This window comes from Contarinia nasturtii, unplaced genomic scaffold (assembly GCF_009176525.2).
Source record: "Contarinia nasturtii isolate CC-2019 unplaced genomic scaffold, AAFC_CNas_1.1 Cnas_scaffold_745, whole genome shotgun sequence".
In the NCBI taxonomy this organism is placed as follows: domain Eukaryota; kingdom Metazoa; phylum Arthropoda; class Insecta; order Diptera; family Cecidomyiidae; genus Contarinia; species Contarinia nasturtii.
The window spans coordinates 2,489,200-2,514,312 of NW_022198093.1; the positions used below are offsets into that span (position 1 = coordinate 2,489,200).

At 31.9% G+C, this 25,113-nt stretch overlaps 1 protein-coding gene across 1 annotated transcript; it reads right to left on the bottom strand.

Annotated features, from left to right (window-relative positions):
* Positions 1 to 34: 34 nt before the first annotated feature.
* Positions 35 to 25,030, bottom strand: LOC116341569 (FERM domain-containing protein 5). Its single transcript, XM_031768715.1, has 9 exons — positions 24,370 to 25,030; positions 23,757 to 23,861; positions 23,639 to 23,681; positions 23,362 to 23,535; positions 2,933 to 3,315; positions 2,751 to 2,839; positions 2,460 to 2,677; positions 2,254 to 2,373; positions 35 to 2,177 (listed from the first exon to the last, which is right to left on the bottom strand). Exons 1-9 carry the CDS (start codon positions 24,457 to 24,459, stop codon positions 1,738 to 1,740), a joined length of 1,662 nt encoding a protein of 553 aa, XP_031624575.1. The 5' UTR covers positions 24,460 to 25,030; the 3' UTR covers positions 35 to 1,737.
* Between the last annotated feature and the right edge of the window lie 83 nt (positions 25,031 to 25,113).

Below are 25,113 nucleotides of genomic sequence, written 5' to 3' on the forward strand. Positions count from 1 at the left end.
ATTTGCAATTTATTTATCCATAAAATTTGTCGCTAAACTACAATTGCTAATTTATTTGTTTTTTTTTTTATAAAATACCATTCACAGTTTTCAGTGAATTTTCAAAAAAATGTCCTAAATATTAGAATTGCTTTTGTCATGATCGTCAATGATGCTGCAAATATATAATTGTAATATAATTGTGCTTTCTTATTCTGCGTTGAAATGTCATTTCATAATATAATTGAGTTGTTTGTGTATTTCACTTTTTGTTGCATAGAAAATGTCATAATCTATATAAAAACTGCATTCAATAGTTGTGGCATGCATTGAGTTTTGAATAAAAATCCAGTTCAAGCCATTTCATTTATATCGAACTATATTTTTGCAAAAAAATATTTCAAAGAAGATGCTGCGGACATGTTTCGAAAATCGCTTTGTCAACCAAGTATTTTATCAAAAATCTATGTGAAAAATCATGTTGAAAGTTCAACGTTTAGTTGTTTTCGGTGAGAAACCACTTCTCAGTAAGAAGTTCTTACAAAAAATAAATAAATATTAATTCTTTAAAACTGTGCCAAACGCCGATGATAATGTCAAAAATAAAAACGAAACAATCAGTTGGATTCATACTAAGCTTAAGCAATTCTATCTACATTTTTTTGTGTCGAAAGGTAAATAATTCAAGGGCTAACACCAAAGATAACACAAACAGACAAACATACGTTAATGGGCAAACAACTGTGGACCAATTTCTCGAGAGAGAAAATAGCCAAAAAAATCGAATCAAATATTCAGAATAATTAAAAGAGTAATTGGGCTTTGAAAGTGTTTCGACAAAATGATGCAGCTAATTTACGTGTGGCATTTATCAAATATTACGTGGTAAACATGAGTATAAAATGGTTTTATTTCTTCTAATCAGCTCTAACCCCTTTTAAATGGTTTATTGTTTGGAAATTGACAATGCATTGTTTACATATCTAAATATTTTTTCGAAAAAGAAAATGATTGTTTCTGTTCTACAGCTTGTTCAATTGAATAGTTTCTCCTTGGTAGGTGGAGAAAATCGACTAGATCCTTTGAATTGTATTCAAAATGGCACCGATCATGGCTATACGGACCCATTTTGAATGGGTAGATATGGGATGCGTGTCGGTAAAAAATTCTCTTCAAGCTTATCACTAAAATTTAAGCAAATAACGGACGTATATAAGCAATCTTAGTTCAGTAATTCGATGAAAGCTTTAATATTCTTTTTTTTTCTCATTGTTTTGAAGCATGATGAATCACAAAAGTTGCAAGTGAAATCTTATCGATTTGTAATATTCGGGTAAAATCGCAAAAAGTTGTCAAGCCAAAGGGCGATTTGGATAATTTGAAAGGTTTCCGAAAAATCGAAGGGAGATAAATTGGTTCCGAAAGACCTAAAAAAGATCCATCAATCTAAAAAAGGATAGAGATGTAGTTCTGTTCAACCAGGTGAGGGGATCTGACCTTGGACCTTTGGTCAGAAGCAGTAAATGTAAAATATAATGGTTTAAGTAGAGTGATTTGAGTGTTTTCAATGAATTATGTAGAAAATGCAATAAATTATTGGGTGTGTTTTGTAAAAAAGGTCTGTCTACAGATGGAAAGAAGTGAAATCCCAAACTAAATCGGTGGAAAGTGTAATTGAATGTGACCGAAGGATGAAGATCGGTAATTGTGTATCATTTTTTGACTTCACAATATCCAATATCCATTAGCGACCATGGCTCAACTCTTCAGGCCAAGACGTCTTAACAGAAAATCCTTAAACGGTTGATAGTACTGATAGTTGAGGCTCATCATTTCCGGTAAATTTTTGAATGTCACAAAATTATCGGATTCCGATTCTAAGATGAATACCGTCATAATCGCTAGTACAACAATAACAAATATGAATGAGGGTATAAAAGCATGTAAAATGGAAAACTTTTTCATATTTTTTTTAGCACTGTTGATGGCATTCTGTTGGTTGGCCATCGCTGTTGAGCTCGATGTGTTGTTGTTGTGTTGTTGATGCATATGAAATGTAAAATTATCGGTGGTATTTTGATTATGATGTAATCGATTTGGCCCCATACGCAATGCATCATAATTTGTTGTGTAACCACTTTCGGATGACGAATGCTCAAATGAATCGCGGAAGTAATAATCAGGTAGATCGCTATTCTCTGAATATGGAAAAAACAAGATAAAAATAAACATATATTAATTGAATTATCGAAAGCATTGATCTTTTTATATCACCTGTTTGTCGTCTGGCTTCTTCAGATACGGTTTCCAAACATGGTATGACACTACTGTCTTGACAAAAGCGATCACAGCCCATCGGCTCGGACATCGTTGATCTCGGCAAACTACTGTAACCTGTACGAAATAAACAAAGCAACGAAATCTTTAGTTCTATACATGTAGAAGGCATTTTTAAGCTTCAATTACATTGAAATACTTACGCATTTCGGCCAAATCACCCTGAGGTGATGATGGCGTCGCTGGAACACTGTTTGCTTTTCGTTTACTTGGACTGGTATTGTTTAATAAATGCTGTTGTCTTAAGGCGTTTAAACTTTCGGTAAGAATTTCTCTCTCCGTGCGACCAGAATAACGAAATTTCGTACCACGTATAAAACCACCGCCGCTCATAACCGATGCATTCTGACTGTTTGGCAACCTGCAAAGTAAATTTCAATTCACATCAATTTGATAAATAGAACCCAAGAAGACTTTTGATGGTATGAGCTTACGTAAAGAAAAGCATTTGTTCGATTGCGCATCGCCAAACATAGCGGCAAGCAGCACCAGTTGGACACTTGAATCCAACTGTATGCTTTTTCTGTAATTATATGAAATTTTTCGTATCAATTTAACTTCGTTGAACAATAAATTCAGTTCACATAATACGTTTGTAATGCACGTTATGACTCACCGGCTCTCTCGACTCACGGTCCGTGTAACTCAGATGGGCAATGAACATTTTCCCTTCGTAATTGAGCTTGTGAACTTCTGGCCATCGAAAGTGTTGTACACGTTTCCCTGATGCAAATGTACTGATTCCAGTATAATTAATGCCTAAATAAATCTGTGTGCCACGATGATCTTTCACTGGATGCGGATCAATGCCGTACGTCTCCAAACCGCGTGCAATTGACAAAAATTCATCGACTACCATGTGATCAACTTGTCCGGGTTCACGTTTTTTATGCAATTCAATCACTTTCCGTTCAAGCTGATCCGTTTGACGCAGTGCCAACTTTAACGATGACACATAGTCACCGACATGAATCTCTGGATTATAGTCGCCAAGTTCCTCTGTAACAACGAAGATAACATCACATTAAATTTGACAACGACTAAACAATTTTCATTTTTCACAACATTAACCAGAATAATCACGACGACGACATTATTCGCTCTTTGAATAAAAGCAACGGATTTTAAGCAAACCGAATTCATTTTAATCAAACAAGTCGTCATTAAAACCATCAAAATAACATGGATATAAAGCACGCAGTTTCGAAAAGGTTATTGCTTTTGGCAATAGTTATCTTTACACATCTTCGATCTCATGATGCTTGGAATACGGTAGAGGCATTTAGATATTTTATTTTATTGAAAAATCGAATTTGTTCAAATAATCCATATTGATTTTAGAGTCCAAAAGAATTTAAATTAAACAGCGTCAAGGTATGCGAAGTTCACAAGGAAAATATAATTGTAGTTGATTTTTTTAATTTTAAACAACACGGAAAAGACGCAAAATATTCTGTGAATTCAACATTCAAAATATTGTCTGACATCACCAATAACATTTATGTAAGCAAATACTTTTTCAAAAAAGTGTTAAACAATTTTATGGCAATAAATTTCGTACGCTTCTTTTAGTTCAAAATGAATGTTTCGAGATGTATTTTCGGTACGACCAAATGCTATTTTGATGCGATGTCTTCATCAAATGTATGTAAACATATGCAACAATCGAATACATTCTGGGGACCCGTGGTGAAATCGATCAAACCAACTTTTAGCTGTCCTTTGAAAGCGGTGAATACATTTTACTACTACCAAACAACTGAAATTATTGTATTTAATTTGGAAAATATCCTTCTCTTAGGACATCTATCACATGGAGAGTAGCATATTTGATTTTAATCCGATCACACGAATTCCAACTGAGCCTTGTAAAGTGGTTGCGAATATGTCGTTCTTTGATTATTCACCTGCCAGCGAACGAAAGAAACGCAATTTACTTTGTCTTTCGGTTGAAGTGAGTTTGAACCAAGTGAAACCGCCCGGTAACAAATTTAAACCGACTCGAAATTGAACAAAATGATATTGAGAAAAATGTGTGGAAAGAATTTTAATAATCTCCAAAATTTTAGAATATTTTAGGTTTAACAGAATTGTGACATATTTATCGACTGAGGTCAAAATCAAAAATTCAGGAATTCATCATTCAAATTGAAGAGTTATGAATTTTCTTTTGTGGTTGCGGCAAGCATTCACGAAGAGATACATCAATACAAAACATCGAATGATGCTTGCATCACTAGTGCTGTGTCGCACGAAGTGCTCCGGCCGCACAACAACAGCACTAGCGATGCGCATCAAATGATGCAAGCATCATTCGATGTTTTGTACTGATGTATCTCTTTGTGAATGCTTGGGTTGCGGTAATACATACCAAATCAAGATCGTTCAAACTGGAGGAATTTCTAGAAAATCAGTGTTTGAAAAAATGTGAACTTCCGCATTTTTTGTTTTTGAGTTGTTGCAAAGTAATTGAAATAGTATCAGATTTTGAAGGAAGATTAATGATAAATCGATTCAATTAGAGTTACAAATTTTACGCTTCTATGACTCGTTCCATAATGAAAACACATTATCTCATTTTCTGGTTTTCATTTTTTGGAATAGAATCGGTTTTGGATATTTTCAATAAAAATGTTTCAGAAAAAAATCCCCGAAAAATATGGGAGAATGACCCATCAATTAAAAAAAAAATCGAAATTAATTTTCATTTTAACAACAAAAATGAGAATTTATTTGTGCTACTTTCGGGCATACACAAAAAAAAATATATATAAAAAATAGGAAAAAGTTAAATCATCTTATCTGGTGTATCTGAATATCCAAAAAAGGATCATTAAATGAATGGATCTTATCATGAATTACACTGAAGCGTAGCATGAACACAGTAGTTCACAAAAAATATGCTACAATTAGAAAAAATTCTTCTATGGTGTTCTAGGGGGAGACGACAAGAATAAATTCCGAATCCACTATATAAATTACTAATCCAGCTATTCCACTAATCCAAAAACTCACATGGGAAATCGAAACTATTTTTCGTATTCCATGCACTGTTTCGCTATTCCACGCGAATCCATTCACATGCGTTGCTATTTCATTGCAATTTCTCGAATCTTTACACTAAAAGTCTAATCCTATTCCACGTGTCTGATGGTGTTACATTTTTGTAGAATTCCTGTTGCTACTTGAATTCATATGATAATTCCCATTTTCTCAATGACCCATTCAATCGCTCCTGTCATCATTAGTATCTATCTCTAAATGCATGTAACATTTGAAAGTTAATAAACGTTTTTTTCTACAATTCATTGTTTTTAAATTTCGATGTGATATTTAGAAAAAAATATTTGAAGCTAATTAACTTTGAAGCTTGAATTTGGACATAACAAATATTTAACCTTCATGTCACCATTTCAACTGTCTGATATTAATCATTGTATCATTTATAAACCATCAATAAATTGAATTTGAATGTCAGTCTCAAACTGGTACCCTTTCGAAATCGACAAAAATATGTGGCAACAGCAAACATTTCTGCTATTTCTTCTCTTTTTCAACATTTTTTCCAACAATTATTGCCTCGAGACTCCGATATTCACGCTGAAGAATCATACCAAATGCGAAGACGATGAGAAGAATCCAATCCATTTTATTGCAAACATGACGAATATCGGCAACAACAAATTATACTCCAGTAACGGCCAATTTCTATTGGATGAAGATATATCCGGCCCAATTGAAGTATGTGTGATTTAAAGTTTATAGTATAAAAATGAAACTGAATTTACATCTTTCTTTTTTTTGGTCAATTAACAGACAAAAATGACTGTGAAAAAATGCGATTTGAAGAAGACAAAATGCGATCATTTTAGTACCGTCGCTATAGCAGATTTTTGTAAAGTCTTAGATCAGAAGGGTAGAATTTGGAGTGACTTTATGGAACACACACAACCAAGGGCAAAGTGTCCACTCAAAGCAGGTACAATCGAATTTATGAATGCAACTATCGATTTAAATACAATGAGCCAATTACCATTCATTCGCGAGCATACATGGATTGTGATCGTTAATCTCTACAAATCTGTGGACAAATCAAGGCATCAAAAACGATTTCTATTCTGCTATAAATTTGAAACTAATATTCGCAGCAAAAAGATCCATTAGACATTTTCAACAAAAATTATTTGAAAATCGCATTTGAAATATATAGTATTATGGTTTATTTTTGAATTTTTTGTGTAATTTGTATGAAAATGATAAAATAACGTAATAAATGAGATCAACTGATTCAGATAATTCAAAAATTGTTGTGATTTCTTTTTCCAAAATTACTTCTTCAAGTACGTTTTAATATGTTTTAATTTGGTGAGCTCTTTGTTTGATAGTTATCAAGACCTTAAGATCTTCAACAAAGATATCCTGTTAGCCTATGTCTAAGGTAAGGTTGCATTTTCATTTTGAAGGCGCTCATTCGTTTCTAATCATAATTCTCAGCAGACTATTCGTTTGTTGTAGGAAAAACTTGAACGGTTGCCGCAAGTTTTTCCGCATACATGAACATTGAACATCCGCTATGAAAGAATATGCTTATCTACCAGATTTTGAATCGAGATTATCGATAATTTTTTTGTATCATTTTTTCTTTAATTTTACATCATCTTATCTGGTGTATCTGAATTAGATTTTTAATAAGTAAAAATGTAATTTTAGTCACCAAATGAAAGCGGTAATAAACCTTTTTCACAATTCAGTGCTTTTAATTTTTGATTTTGCATTTATAAAACATAATTAAAGTTAGATGATAAAAATGATTTTTTTATTAAAATTATAATCACGCAATATTAATTGAAAAACTCATTTATAAACCATCAACAAACTGCATTTAACGATCAGTTCCAAAATATCATTCCAGTGAAATCAAAGACAATATGTGGTGTCGTCGAAAAGTTTTTCTGTTTGTTCTCATTTGTATAATTTTTCCCGAAAATTATTGCTCCGAAACACCAATATTCACATTGAAAAATTATTCAAAATGCGAAGCCGACAAAACTCCAATTGATTTATTTGTAAATATAACAAACAACGGTGACAATCGAATTTCTATCAACGGTGAATTTATGCTTGATGAAGATGTTCCCAGTCCAATTGAGGTATCTGATCTATCAAAATAACATTTTCGCAACAACATCTTGATTCTTTTTTTAATTTCAATAGATCAAAGTGGCTGTAAAGAGGTGCGACTTGAAAAAGGTCCAATGTGAAAATTTTGGAAGATTTGTTTTACCGGACACATGTAAGATTTTAGATCAACGGGATAAAATCTGGAGTAATTTTATAGATCACACACAACCAAGGGCAAAGTGTCCACTCAAAAAAGGTTCCATCAAAGTTACGAATGCAACAGTTAATTTGAATTATCTCGGCAATTTACCATTCATTAAAAATTATTTATGGATTCTATTTTTTAAAAGCTTCAAAACTATTGATAAATCGCAACAAAAGAAAAAAATGTTAATTTGCTATGTCGTTGAAGCCGCTGTTAAGGACTCTCGTACCAAAAATAATTGAAACATTCAAAATAAATAAATTATTTGAAGATATTTTCATAGTATGGCTTGTAGCAAATTTTGTGTGATAAATTAAAATGCAATAAGTTTTATGCACTCAATAGCAGACAATATATTTGGATTTTGTCATCTGAATGACATCAGGCGATGATACGGAGTGAAAACGATAGCAGTGATTGTTATAGATATAAAAATATTACCATAACTAAAACAATCACTGCTATTGTTTTCACTCCGTATCATCGCCTGACGTCATTCAGATGACAAAATCTAAATATATTGTCTACTCAATAGCAATTGTGTGGGTTGACTATGTAAAGGGAATATGCAAACTGATTTAATTTTGAGTAATTGTTTACAATAAAGTTTTTTTTTTTTCAAAATAGACAATTTTTTTATTTCCTTAACCCTCTAATGCATTAATTTTTTTCGACATGAGAGCTATTTTTCTATGATTGTTTTGGTTTATAATTCCTTAAAAAAAATCGAAATTCAAAAAAGTGCATAGTTTTCTCAAAAAATGCCATTGACAAAATTGGAGAACAATCAAAACCATTGTTTGAACTGCAGTAAAACTGCTATAAACAAAGAGAATGATAATTTTTTTTGTCAAATTTCTGTTTTCACGTACAACCGTGTTTATAATTAAACAACCGATTTACATCCAATTGTCAAATGACCGGAAAATGAAAGCCTGAACCTTACTGAATGTATTTTAATTCAGAAATAAAATCATTTGTTTTTAATTATATATTTTAGACAATAATTTATACACTCCGCCTAAAGAAGAGCTATGCACTAGAGGGTTAATTCGATTTGAAGGTATATGGAAGAATATCCAAAATATTAAAAAAATATGGTAATGTCCTTTTGACGCATATAGAGAGATATATTGAATCAATTTATAAAATGTTGGAAACTATTGGAAAATGTCAATTTTTTAAGACGGAAAGTACGCTGTTTTTTCTAAAACCAAATCTTAATTCCATTAATATTATTCTGTCGTGTGATTAAATTGATGAATCATCGTAATTAAGAGTATACCATTTATGAAAAGAATCCATGTCTTGATATGGACTGTTAGTGACATCATCCCGAAATTAAGTTTTAGATTTTTTTTTTTTTTTGAAAATTATGTTTGCAATTAACTTTTCCAAAATAATTAAAATGCCATTGAAATGAAATTTCGTGTGAATACGCATAGCTAATTAAACTTATAGTAGGTAACATTTAATTATACTAAATATTCAATTGCGCGTGGTGTCGATCTGGAAACCAAGATTACAATTTTGTTTTAAAAACATGTTTGAAATGACAAATAGATTTATTTGTTACTAAACCATTGAACAAATAAATTCGCGAATTAATTCCAAAACAGAATATCTCCCAAGCGAAAATAAAATATGTGGCGATATCCAACTATATTTGTGTTTGTCTTTTTTTCCATAATTTATCCCAAAAATGATTGTCTCAAAACACCAACATTCGCATTGAAAAATTATTCAAAATGCGAAGATGATAAAATCCCAATACATTTGATAGCCAACATAACGGATATCGGTAACAATAGACTTTCTCTTAACGGCGAATTTGTTTTTGATGAAGATATATCCGGTCCAATTGAGGTGTGTATTACATTTATAATTTTTTTTCCATATCTTTTATATTTTTCTTTCAAACTCCAAATGACAGACTAAAATGTTTGCAAAAAAGTGTGACTTCAAAAAGACCCGATGCGATAATTTTGGCATATTTGTTTTTCCGGATATTTGCAAGATTTTAGACCAAAAGGATAAAATTTGGAGTGATTGGGTGGACCATACACAACCAAAAGCAAAGTGTCCACTTAAAAAAGGATCCATTAATTTTGTGAATGCAACGATAGATTTAAATTACTTACGTAATGTTCCATTCATTCGTGAAAACACTTGGATTTTGTACTTTAAAAGCTTTCAATCTATTGACAAATCACGACATAACAAACGGTTATTATTCTGCTATATGGCTGACGCTATTATCAAAGTCTCTCATATTTGAAAGGGAGAATTGAAATGATCCAACTGATTTTGTGTAAAAATGTGTAAAATATGTAATAAATCTGATGCATTCGTTAAAAAAAGGTTGTGTGATTTTAATCTTGAAAGAGAATATTTGGTCTCTTTGGATTTCATTGGGTATGAAGTTCAAACTTTGAACACGGAAAGTGGTTCTCCAGAAAATTTCGTTTTCACAAAACTATTATCTGTTAGATGCCTTCTATCTAAAACATGCCTAGGGATTCGAAATCACAAGATTATTTTCCGGTATTTTCGGTATTGATACACACTTATATCGCAAGTATTAATTTTTAGCACTATGGGATTTTTAAATATAATTAATCCAAAAGGATTAATAGTTAATCCCAAGGGATTAAATTATTATTTTATAATTATAAATATATTTTTATTTTAAAATTCATGCACATTCTCTAGCCAGCATCAAAAACATCATCTTATACTATTCTCTCAACTTCATACGAAAGAATACCAACAATTGTTTGATTACACTCAAACGTCAACTATATGAGAGTCAACTACTACACACGCATCACTTTTACTGGCGAGTCAGTGGAAACATGTATACGAACGACGTTCAACGACTGACTCGCCAGTAGAAGTGATGCGTGTGTACTAGTTTACTTTCATATCGTTTGAGTGTTGCCATACAATTGTTGTTATTCTTTCGTATGAAGTGAGAGAATAGTATGTTAGATGATGTTTTTGGCGCTCGCTAGAGAATGCGCATGAATTTTAAAACAAAAATATATGTTTATAATTATAAAATAATAATTTAATCCATTGGGACTAAGTATTAATCCTTTTGGATTAATTATATATAAAAATCCAAAAATGCTAATAAATAATACTAGAAATATAAGTGTGTACTTTTACTGCAGATAATGACTTTTCATAAGGTTGCCAAAAGGCTCACTTATCAATTCAACTATCATCATTGATTATGTTTCGCGTTTTTGGTTTTCGCCGTTTTGAAAATTATTTTTGTATTTCATTTTTTCTATGTAATTAAACTGTCATTTGAATTTCATGAAAAATTAATGTCAACCAACAAAACTAACTGAACTTTGTTCACGAGAATAAATTTAAATAATGCTCGTTTGTTTATTGATTGAAACTAAGCAATTTCGTAACAAGTCAAAGGGGATCAGCGTCATCTTAATTAATGATAACATATTATTTCCATTCAACTATGTGCTAGGAACATGGGGGAGAAAATGTTCAATTATAGAAATTTATTATTAGATTTATGGAGAAAAGCGATGAAAGAGTCGTCGAATTTTATGAATAATAATCAAATTTTTTTATTCTTAAAAAATATCGCGGAAATGAGTGGAATTTATGTCAAGAGTTTAGAAAAAAAGATAAAATTTTATCTGGGAAATCTCAATTAGTTCTTCCATTAACTCATTCTTGCAACACTGAATGAGTGGACAGTCAATGAACGGTCTTTTTCCACATATAATTGCTTTCAAATTCCAATCTGAATGATGCTTTGCGATATAATTTCAATTGCGCAAAATTAAGGGAGAACCGGATGATAAAAATGTCCAAACTCAAAAAGTCAATCATTTATTAACCATTAACAAAATAAATTTTGGCATTAATACTAAAGCAGCATTCCAGTGTCATAGTGTGAATTATGTGGCGACATCAAATATTTTTTTCATTGGTTTTCTTTTTCAATTCATTTTCCGAAAATGATTGCTCCGAAACTACAATATTCACTTTGAAAAATTACTCAAAATGTGAGGGCGACGACAATAATCCAATGCATTTTATCGGCAATATGACGAATATCGGTAACAATAGAATTTTTGTCAACGGTGAATTTTTATTGGATGAAGATGTATCCAGCCCAATTGAGGTATAAAATTTATAAATTTGAAAATGTTACTCTGCATGAAATTTTCAATTGCATTTTAGGCGAAGGTGGCTGTAAAACGATGCGACTTGAAAAAGGTTCAATGTAATAATTTTGGCACTGTTGGTGTACCAGATTTATGTAAAGTTTTACATCAGAGGGATAAAGTCTGGAGCGACTTTATGGAACACACAGAACCAAAGGCAAACTGTCCACTCCATTCGGGTCCAATCAAAGTTACGAATGCAACAGTCCATTTGAATTACTTGAGCAATCAACCGTTTATTCGGAATTATATGTGGATTCTATTTTTTAAAAGCTTCAAAACTTTTGATAAATTACGACACAAAAAACGATTGATATTCTGCTTTAGTGTTGAAGTTGCAGTTAGGGGCTCTGGTACCAAGAAGAATTGAAGCAAAATTATTGGGGAAAATGGTGAAAACTGTCTTTGCATTATTATCTTATATTCAATTATTATTTTGGTTTATGGACAATTTAGGTGATATTGAAAAAATGTAATAAATGTGATGCACTAATTCAGAAGCAGATGAGTTGTTTTGACTATTAAATACTTTCTTTATCAAAATAAATATGATTTTTAACTCTGATAACCAGTGATGCGAACCGGTTTGACATTTCTCATGCAAACCGATTTCGGAGCGGTATCTCGAATTGGTTTCATTTGGGCATTGAACGAAAGCAAGCGAAACCGTTCCGAAAAGGGTTTGTATAGCGAACATGCTTTGAATGTATGAGTGTACAATTGTACATGTACAACGTTGCTGCTATGCAAACAGTACAGCAACATTTTTCGAACGTTCCGATTGCTCCGGTTTGGTTTCGATTTGTATCGGTGCTGATAGCCGACTTTATTTATACTGAATGTTGTTTACAGTAAAAATGAGCACCTGCATTTTTCAAAAAGTTAACTTTTTGTCCCAAAATTAAGTTGAATTGAAGAGAATTTAACCATAAAAACTAAAAATCGTTTAGATATAGTAATGTTCTTCTTTTCTGATAGTTGTATAGCAATAGTAATATATTTTTTTCCAAACGATAGATACAAATAATATACATATAAAATAATTAAGAACTCAAAACATATTTAATCTTTTTTGCAATTTATTGCTATTAGTTTTTGATATGAATGATCTAGTGAATGATAAAATACCCAACAATTGATTACCGAGATGAATATATGATGTAGAATTAATTGAGATGACTAAAATCTATGTCTACATCTCAATTACGCTTCAACCAATCGAAATTACAAGCGTTTCAAAGCGCAAAAATAAATTATTTATAAACAATTGTTGAAATAGATATATGTATCAGTTCCAACGCGTCATTCCTTCGAAACAAACCAACATGAAGCACTATCAAATTATTATTTGGTTTGCTCTCATTTTCAATAAAATTTCGAGCAATTGTGGTTTCGAGTCACTCGCCTTCACTTTGAATAAATATTCAAAATGCCAAGAAGATGAGGAACTTCCGGCGCATTATATCTCCAACATGACAAATGTTGGCCAAAATAACCTTTCTGTTAATGGCGAATTTATAATAAATGAAACTATATCCGGTCCAATAGAGGTGAAATTAAAATTTGATTCTCATAATTTTAATTTATTAATATTCGTTTTTCAATATCAATTTATAGATTCAAGTAGCTATAAAACGATGTGACTTTGAAATGCTGAAATGTGATAATTATCTGACATTTGTTTTGCCAAATATTTGCCAAATTATGGATCAAAAGGATAAAATTTGGAGTGATTTTGTAAATCACACACAACCAAGAGCGAAATGTCCATTCAAAGCCGGCACTATGAAAGTGGTAAACGCAACGATCAATTTAAATTTTTTACGTAATATACCCTTCGTCCGTGACTATACTTGGATATTAATATTCAAAGCTTTTAAGCCCATTAAAAATGTGCGATATAAGAAGAAATTGCTATTCTGCTTGATGGCCGAAGCAACTGTTAGATCGTCTCGTACAAAAAGAATTCAAAGTAGTTGAGGTGAAAGAGATTTTTTCTGTTTGGATTTGTAATTGAATATCAATTTGAATTATGCAATAAATGAAATGCACAGCATCAATGAATAAGAATGTTTGTTTAAATTATAAAGTTAAAAGGTCTTTTTTGTAAGGGAAACTGATAGTCAAGAATTCTGGTTTTTAATCCAAAAATTCTATTGTCGTTAGTCAAGAATGCCACGAAGTCACTTTTCCCGTGTTCTCTCGTTGTGCCTTTCAAATGGCACAATCGCAGTAGTCTGCACCTTTGCGTATTCAATGATGATACTGTTCACTTGTATTCAGACGTACAACTAATGTCGCACACATACACATACATAGCTACACTCTCACATCTCTTTCATTCTTTGTACATATACGCAAAGGTGCAGACTTCTACGTCCGTGCTATTTCAAAGGCACATAGAGAAAACACGGGTTGTTAGGCCCAATTTCGTTTGGATAATCAAATCAAATCCTTATCTCCCAAGCACCCAAACCCAGGCATTTGCACCGTGCGTCAGTTACGAAAACACGAAACAGAATACGGAGCGAGACACAAAGAAAGTAGTGTATTTGCATATACGCTTCGTGCCTTGCGTCTTATTCGTTATTTCCCTTTTTTTCTTATTGTTATGTAGCGTAGCAGCCTTTGCCATGCAAACCGCTGAAAAAGGGGAATAACGAATGAGACGCAAGGGATGAAGCGTATACGCACATACACTACATTCTTCGTGTCTCGCTCCGTATTCTGTTTCGTGTTTTCGAAACTGACGCACGGTGCGAATGCCCCGGGTGAACAGTGCAAATTGAGTGCTTGGGCTGCGTTCTGATACATTTACCATTTTCATGATCAAAATATAAGTGTATAGATAAGTAAGAATTCATAGCTTATTCAATTTTTTTGCAATTCATTTTATTTAATTTTTGATTTTGAATAATAATGAAATACCCGAACATTGATTTCCGGTTGAATATCGACTTAATTGACAGTAAAATAGGACATTGAAATTAAAAATGTTTGTAGGCCTAAAACAAATCATTTATAAACAATTGTCGAAATAGATTTGTGTATCAGTTCCAAAGAAATCTTCCTTTGAAGAAAAAAGGCGAACATGAAGCACCATCAAATTATTATTTTGTTTGCTTTCATTATCAATACGACGTCTAGCACTTGTGATTCTGAAACGTCAGTATTCACTTTGAATGAATATTCTAAATGCGAAGGAGACGAGAATCTTGCGATACATTATATTGCCAACATGACAAATGCTGGTAGCAATAATATTTCTGTTAACGGCGAATTTATACTAGATGAAGCTATATCAAGTCCAATCGAGGTATGTTACACCTTTTTTTATTTTTGCATATTTTAATAGTTTAATAGGTTTTTATTTCAATTTATAATAGCTTCAAATAGATATAAAACGATGTGGCTTTGAAATGGTTCAATGTAATCATTATCTCACATTGGTTGTTCCCGACATCTGTCAAATCTTATATCAAAAGGATAAAATTTGGAGTGATTTTGTATATCATACACAACCAAGGGCGAAATGTCCACTCAAAGCCGGCTCTATTAAAGTAGTGAATGCAACGATCAGCCTTAATTTTTTACGTAATATACCTGTCGTTCGTGGCTATATATGGTATCTAACCTTCAAAGCTTTTAAGCCCATTAAAAATATGGGATATAAGAAAAAATTGCTATTCTGCTTGATGGCCGAAGGAACTATTAGATCATCTCGTACAAAAACGATTGAAAGTAATTAAGATTGGAAAAGATTTTTTTTGGTTTGGATTTGTAATTGAATATCAATTTGATTATGCAATAAATGAAATGCAAAGCATCATTGAATAAGAATGTTGTTTAAATTATGTTAGTTAGAGTGTAAAAGAGCGGTAGTCAAGAATTCTGGTTTTTAGTTCAAAAATTCTGTTGTAGTTAGATCAGAATGTCAATCGTCAACCGAGTTTTTAGGCCCTATTCCGTTTCAGTAATCAAAACCTCATTTTACGCTCTGTTACATTTACTATTTCCATGATCAAAATAAAGAGTCTTACGGGAGTAAGACGAACTGTTCCGCACGGTGGTAAATTATTTTTCATTAAAAAAGTCAGAAAAATTTGGATTTTTTTATGGAAACCATGCCTGTATGGTATCGCAAGGACGTGAAACTTTGCACAGGTTATTTTTTTTTTACAAAGAAATAACATTTGGAGAGTTTGAAGAAATTTCAATCAAAAATAAGGGTACTCCCCACACAACATTTTCGATTTTCCGAATGCTATTTTTTTGGTGTAAAAAAATAGTCTGTGCAAAGTTTCACGTCATTACGGTTGCATACCCCATACCAATATCCCATACGAAAATTCAATTTTCTGTGACTTTTTTCAAAGAAACTGTGTCAAACATTGATTGTATCTTAAAACTAACATCGAATTCGGTTTTCTCGTGCCAAAACAACCCCCAATACATATTTTTGAGTGTTTAAAGTAAACATAAAGCATGAGTTTTCGACGAAAATTTGACTCTTTTTCATTGGTATCACTCCAGGCATGAAATTTTTGTCCATCAACCAAAGTCGCTCAAAATCTAATGATTTCTATTCCTCGTGACCCCCAATCATCCTGTACAGTCAGATTTTAAATAACTTTTTTGGGGGGAGAGTTATCGTATCAACCACCATGAGTCCCTGTATATTAATATAGGCGAGAAAAAAGTCGCACAATACTATAATGCGCCATCTGTTGACGTGGTTATCAATATATGTAATTACATACAAAGACACAAGGTTGTATCGTGTTAACAAATTTTGCGTACGGCGGACAACGTACGACCCACAATAACCATGCTCAAAACGTCCTGATTCGGGTTCTGTGACCTCAGAAACGTCCAGAAAACATGTTTTCGAGATGTCGTAAATTTTGACCCATTGCAATACTTTCCCCTACACACTAGGTGTGTGCGGAAAAGTAATATAAGTGTACAGATAAGATAAGTGAGAATTCATAGCTAATTCCATCTTTTTTGCAATTCATTTTATTTAATTTTAGATTTGAATAATGAATTTCCCAAAATTGATTTCCGCCTGAATTTTGAACCTAATTGACATTAGATTAAAACAGAAAATTCAAATTAAAAATGTTTATAGAACTGAAACGTATCAGTTATAAACAATTGTCGAAATAGATTTGTGTATCAGTTCCAAAGTGACATTCCTTTGAAGCAAAATAAAGCCAACATGAAGTATCATCAAACTATTACTTTGTTTGCTCTCATTTTCAATACAATTTCCAGTAATTGTGCTTCCAAAACGACCATATTCACTTTGCATAAATATTCCAAATGCGAAGGAGACGATAATCTTGCGATGCATTATATTGCCAACATGACAAATTCCGGCAACAACAACGTTCATGTTAACGGCGAAATTATATTGAATGAGACTATATCCAGTCCATTAGAGGTATGCTACTCATTTTTTCTTTTTTTTGCATATTTTGATAGCTTATTTTTATTTATTAAAGCTTCAAATAGCTATGAAACGATGCGATTTTGAAATGGTTGCATGTAATCATTTTCTCACAATGGCTGTTCCTGACATTTGCTCAGTCTTATATCAAAAGGATAAAATTTGGAGTGATTTTATAGATCACACACAGCCGAGGGTAAAGTGTCCACTCAAAGCAGGGTCGATCAAAGTTACAAATGCAACGTTCAGCTTAAATTTCTTACGTAATATACCCGTCGCTCTTCAAAGTACATGGATTGCAATCTTCAAGGCATTCAAGCCCATTAAAAATATGCGAAATGAGAAAAAATTGATGTTCTGCTTCATGGTTAGAGCAACTATTAAATCACCGCGTACCAAAAGTACTAATTGAACGTAATTAAGGTGGAAAAGATTTTTTCTGTTTGGATTTGTAATTGAATATCAATTTGAATTATGCAATAAATGAAATGCACAACATAAATGAATAAGAATGTTGTTTAAATTATGTTAAGTTAAAAGGTCTTTTTTGTAAGGGAAACTGATAATCAAGAATTCTGGTTTTTAATCCAAAAATTCTATTGTCGTTAGTCAAGAATGTCATGAAGTCACCGAATTTGTTAAACTCTATTTCGTTTGGATAATCAAATCAAATCCTTATCTGCGTTCTGATACATTTACCATTTTCATGATCAAATTATAAGTGTATAGATAAGATAAGTAAGAATTCATAGCTTTTTCAATCTTTTTTGCAATTCATTTTATTTAATTTTTGATTTGAATAATGATGAAATACCCGAAAATTGATTTCCGCTTGAATGTCGACTTAATTGACATTAAAATGGGAACTAAATTGAAATTAAAAAATATTTGTAGGCCCAAAACATATCATTTATAAACAATTGTCGAAATAGATTTGTGTATCAGTTCCAAAGTGACATTCCTTTGAAGCAAAATAAAGCCAACATGAAGTATCATCAAACTATTACTTTGTTTGCTCTCATTTTCAATACAATTTCCAGTAATTATGGTTTGAAAACGACCATATTTACTTTGAATAAATATTCAAAATGTAAAGAAAACGATAATCTTGCGCTGCAGTATATTGCCAACATGACAAATGCTGGCAACAATAGCCTCTCTGTTAACGGCGAATTTATACTAGATGAGGCTATATCCAGTCCAATCGAGGTAAACTATACCCTTTTTCACTATTTTTTGCATAATTTGATAGCTTATTTTGATTTCATTTTATTAAAGCTTAAAATAGCTGTGAAACGATGCGATTATGAAATGGTTGAATGTAAACATTTTTTCACAATGACTGTTCCCGACATTTGCCAAATCTTGGATCAAAAGGATAAAATTTGGAGTGATTTTATAGATCACACACAACCAAGGGCAACGTGTCCACTCAAATCAGGGTCGATCAAAGTAATAAATGCGACGATCAATTTAAATTTTTTACCTAATTTACCATCAATTCATGGTACGTGGAATCTAATCTTCAAAGCTTTGAAACCTACTAAAAATATGCGACAAAGGAAAAAACTATTGTTTTGCTTAATGGTCGAAGCAACTGTTACATCATCTCGTACAAAAAGGATTGGGACTGATTAAGATTTTTTAAAATCATGAATATAAAAATATGAATGTACTTTGTAATTGAATAAAATATGTTGCGAAATGAATTTTTCTAGAACATCGTCTAAGCTTATTAGAACTTCTTGTTCAGGAAACATGTCATAAATACACATATATTAAAAGTAATAGTCTACAGACTGCCTAACCATAAATAATATAGTTATATTATATAACTTTTGACGCAGCATACTTTTTTACTTTCATAGACAGTGGCTAACTAGAAGTTGGATTTAAGGTTTTTTTTTTAATCATTTACTGCTTCATTCATTCAGTTATATCTTTTTCCTTTAGATTTTTCGTTTTTTAGCTACGCCATTCCATTTCGATAAGATCAGAATGTGAAAGATTATAAATTCATCATTCACTATTTCAGTTGTTCGTTATTTTACAATTAATATTTAAAATGCTGCAATTTTCCAGTAAATTTGAGCCCGAAAAATGTTTTTTGCGGAAGTAATTAAACACACAAGTATTTATGATATTTCATATCAAATTTTTGGATCAGTAGATCACCATTTTCATTACATCACAACTATTAGATATGTGTTACATCATTTTTGTATATTAATAAAAAAGTCGAATTCAATTATTTGTTGTTTGACATTCATAGCAACACCACTTAATCATGAAGATAGGATTTATTTTTCTCCAAACATATTTATACATTCGCTGCCTAATTCAAGTGATTGATTGTTACCGTTTTGAGCCAAATACATTAACAGTCAGAAACGTCAGTCTGTGCCATACAAATGAAACAAATCCTTTCTCACAATACAATCGAAATATTACGCACTTAGGACGAAATAAATATCTTGTCTCTGGTGAATTTGTACTAAAGGAAGTCGTGGCAGCACCAATTCAGGTAAATTATTTTACCAGCATAATCCAAAAATGATCCAATTTACTTTTCTGCACTCCTAGTGTGGGAAAGGTATTCACAATTTCTATTGAATAATTTTCAGCTACAAATTATTTCAAAACGATGCGATTTCAACATGACGTACTGCGAACAATATGATATAATGAATATCGGTGACATTTGTAAAGTTTTTGATTTAAAAGATCAATTGTGGTCCGATTTCTTAAGTCAAATGAAACCAAAAATGAAGTGTCCATTGAATAAAAGATCATACAGAGCAGAAAATGTAACCGTTGATCTTGGATATATTGCCTATTTACCGCTTGCGGGTTTCAACTGGATTTTTGTCATTAAGGTATATAAAAACAATATTCGGCAAAAAAAGCAGTTGATTGCCTGTGAAAAATACGAAGTAAATATTATAAAAGCCTTTACACAGCGAAGTTCCAGAAAAAAATCTTCAAATTGAGAGAGAAAGGAAAAAATCTTTTGACACTTATTTCAAATGACGCAGTAAATTTTCGTCTCGGTTTTTTGCCTTCAATAACAATTGAAGTTATCCATCATTATTTACGATTTAATTTGGCAGCAATTTTCTACCATACACGTTTTGAGCGGAAATGATCATCATAATTAAAATGAGCAACTCTTATCATATTTTTTCTCATTTGTTGTGGTATCACGCAGATTTTTTTCTAAATGTTTGAAAACTTTAAATTAGTAAAGAATAAATTATAAGTCGCACAAATTGCCACCTCGAGTATACTATTTTCAAATGAACTGATTTCTGTTTTTGCGCTTTTTTACTTGAACTGTAAATTGATGTTTGTTGTAAAAAGTTGATATCAATAAATGTTTTCCTTGAGCCTTAAAAAATATGTATATACAATTATTCCTTTGGATATGCTCTGAATTATTTCACTTTATGTTTTTATATGTGACCTAGTTAGTAATTGTTTTGCAAAATTTTCTTTAGAATACAAAGAAACTAAAACTACTTCACTGTTCCGTATCCCATTTTTTCATACCGATTACAACTTCCTGAAGCGCAACTTTATAAGTGAAAAAATGCATATTACATAGTTCATTTTTATTGCTCTTGAAAAACACCTTTTCCAACAAATTCAATAATTTGCAGTGAATTAAATGGTAATTTATTTTACATTAGTTATTTTGACAAAGTTTTAGTCACGCGTTTCGTGATTTCTGTTAAGCTTAGCCAGTGGAATGATTTATCGCAGTTTGTCGTTTCTTTTAAATCAATTAACCAACCAATTGCATCGTACTCAAATTAGCTAAATTTACAGTTTTGCGTCGAATTTTTTCTTAATGACAACTTAATTCCAGTTTCGCTTATAAAGGCCACTTGTTGTCATAAATGTGTGTCATTTCAGATAAAAAGTTTCATTGAAAACGATAGAATTTCAAGTGTAAATTCTGAATCATTTTTGGAATTAAATAAAAAATGAATAATCAGATAGTTTTTTGTTCATTCCTTTCATTGCTGCATTTCATGGACACTGTCAATTGTTATAGTTTCGAATTACGAACAATAACATTGAATAAATTTTCAGCATGTCCGCAAGACGAAAAAAATGCCATTCGCTTTAATGTCAGCATTGAAAATATTGCTCAAAATTTGTATCTCATAAATGGCGAGATTTCAATCAGTGAAAAGTTGCCTGGTCCAATTGAGGTAAATGTTTGTCAAATACAAAATAATCGATTCCACACAAATTATGTATATCATTCATTTTTAGTTTCAAACCATAACCAAACGATGTGATTTCAAATTGAATGAATGTGAAAATTACGATACGTTCAATTTTCCAAATATTTGTATATTCATGAATGAACGAAATAAGTTTTGGCGTGGGGTAGTGATGCATATGCAACCAAAACCATTGTGTCCATTCGATGTGTCATCAATCAAAATAATGAATTTTACATTGGATTTGGGATTTGCGGCTCGTTTACCTCTTGATGGATACACATGGATTACATTCGTTAAATTATACGAGCCCATTGCACACGTCCGACATCGGAAACAATTGCTTTTTTGTTTTATTGCCGAAGCAACAATCACAAGACCACGTCCAACAAAACGTCACCAATAAACGATGATGGAAAATATGCTTTTACGGTATTATATCTATTGAAAATATCGAGAGGAGAGTATGTTTTTATTCAGACATTACTCAGCCATAAGCGCTGAATAACATACTCTCTTCTCGATATATTCGATAGATATATATCAACACAAAATTAGTTAAATCCATAAATCACTTTGTTTTTTTTTTTTGTCAATCGAACTAATCGCACAAAATCCACATAGAATGAGGATAAATGCATTATTCACATGGACGCATATCGTTTATTATTGTACATGGGAATAAATTGTTCGTATAACGAGTGAAATAATACAAATCTTATTGAGCTGTTTAATGCGAATAAAATTGACCATTAATTTCATGTGCTTGTTATGTTTAACTTATCGTGAAACGGATGTGATAATTGCAATGCAAATTTAAGTCTAGAAGTTTTGAATAAAAAGGCGCAAATTCGAATAAAACGCCGTCACATTTAATTCACGCTTAAAACAAGTTCGACAAGTAATTTCATTCAAAATGAACCTTACGGGAATCATTGCGATCTTTATTGTTACAAGTTTGCTACTTTATAATTCTGATAACTTTATTGGATGCTTCACTTTTCAATCGAAAACGATTAATTTAATCAGTTTTGAAGAGTATGAAGAAGACGATATTTTTGTACATTTTAATGGCCAAATTACAAAATCGATCCGAAATAAATACGCAGTGAATGGAGAACTTAAGGTCGCAGGCAACTTTACTGGGCCAATTGAGGTATTTGACCAACATTTTTATTTTGTTTCAAACATTTTTTTTTACACATTTTAAGCAAAACCATTTAATTGCAGCTTTTCGTAACTACAGTCCGATGCAATTTCAATATGACCGGATGTGAAAAATACGAATCACTTATTATTCGTGATATATGCAAAGTTTTGAATCAGAAAAATCAAATGTGGACCGAATTTATCGAACATTCACAACCGAAAATTAAATGTCCATTTAATGTTCCGTCGATAAAATTGACGAATGCAGAGCTAGATTTGGGTTTTGTAAGTCATCTACCCTTAGACGGCTTCACATGGCTTACAACGCTTAGAATGTATAAATCAAATGCGAACATCCGACTCAAAAAGTTATTACTATTTTGCATTACATGCGAGGCAACCATTACAAGAACACGACGACAGCGTGGAAAAAAGTAACATTTATGCGTATTACATTTGCATGTTGAACAGATTATGAAAATTGTTTGAATGCATTTTGTTTTATGGCGAATTTTTTTGGAAAAAAAAAAAATCCAATTTAATGACGAAAACTTTCTGCATATAAATCGCAACACATAATGCACCGCGAGAATGCACTTTTATCTTACAGCTAAAAAACATAGGTACACAAAAAAAGAGTATATATCAAAGTTTGTTGAAAATCAAAGAAAAAAGATATACCTTGCACAATGAGTGATCCTAATGCAGCCGCTTCACCAGCTGAACAGTACAATCGCCCATGAATTAGGTCCCGTTTAAGCTGCTGATAAATCATTATCTTCGAATTACCAGTCAAGCGAAATGGATCAGCTGGAAAAAATTTCACGCGAAACGAGAACACAATTGGCTCAACATCTAAAAGGAAAAAAATCCACCGAAAATGTGTGTAATTCAATAATAAATATTTGCTCAAAATAGAAAAAGTGTCATAAAAAACTAAATGTTTCATTACAAGTACCTTTGACTTGCTTGAGTATCAATTTGGATATATCCAACCAATGCTATGAAAAGAAAGCGATAAAAAAATACATCGTTAAATTCATTGCGCAAACAAAATCCGAGGGAGGCTGACTTACTCGCTGTCGTGTTACATCCACAAATCGAAGACCAAAGTAGTCTTTATCCTTGATGTCCATTTGTTCGCAAACATAATCCAAGAGGTTGCATCCTTTGTGATTTGGCTATATATCACCGAAAATAAGAACGGAAGAGAAACAAAAATCACTTATAAAATGTTGCTTGCTATAAAAACCACTTCAAATCCATTTAAGAGGAAAACAAAAATTCAAATTGAATGCTAATGAGACGAGGATTAGTATCTTATGAACTAGATACGGACACAAAGTCCTTTCCAGTAGCACTTTCAAGTAGCATGTGTTATTTTACTACACGAGCTTACAATTTGACGTGCGTGTTTAATAGCCATCAAACGTCAAGTGATATATGACGAGAGCGAGAAAGGCGATAAAAAACGGTATTTTTGGTTGGTTGTGTAATGTATACGTGCGATACACAACCGAATATCTCAAAAGGAGTCGAACACTACCAGGGAAGTTTTAACTACACCAAATGAAAAAAAAAACCCGGATGAACAGAAAAAAAAAATCGATGTCACAGTTAATCGATAATTTGGTCACAAGTGTAAGTTAAAGTTCAAATTCGGCATCAATCTATTTGCTAAAAACCCACCTGAAATTCGCATTCAAGTACATCTGGCTCTTCAAGTAAGCGTACGGTGCACTTGAAAACAACACTTCCTTCCGTTCGACTTTTGAACATCACGACGACCACAATCTAACTGTATTCCTTTGCTCAAAAATCGACCGACACAATTTCATTTACTTAAACATACGTTGGCGTATCCGAAATACACATCACTCTTCCAAATTTTTCCGAACTTTTTTCGTCATTTTCTTTTCCAAATGGTATAAAATCAATTTATCATAATTTTCTCTGTGCTATCGCCATTAAATTCCCATAGGATTTTTGGTCACTTATCACAAAATCACCTTCTACCGTGAGAAATTGTTCAGTTGTTTTTGTGAAAAAACCACCAAAACGAAATTACAAAACTAAATAATTGATGGATTAAAATGAAATTCACGAAAAATCATTGATTCTATTGAGCGTTAGAGAAAGAGAAAGTTTTGTGTCACAGAAACAAAATCGAATCGCCAATTCTATTTTTATAAGGATAATTTTTTTCTGCTCTCTATCAACTGAATATCTATATTTTTTCCCTGAGCCGACCAATTTTTTCTTCACAGTTTTTTCTTCCTTCGGATATATGGGTCTGTGTACTTTAACACTGACACTTTCGCTTTATTGGAGCAGTCTTTTTTGATTATTATTCCTCCTAAAACTATGCTTTTCGACAATGCATACTGTATGGCGAAAGCGATGTATGTAGGCAGAGAGAAAGAGAAAACAACG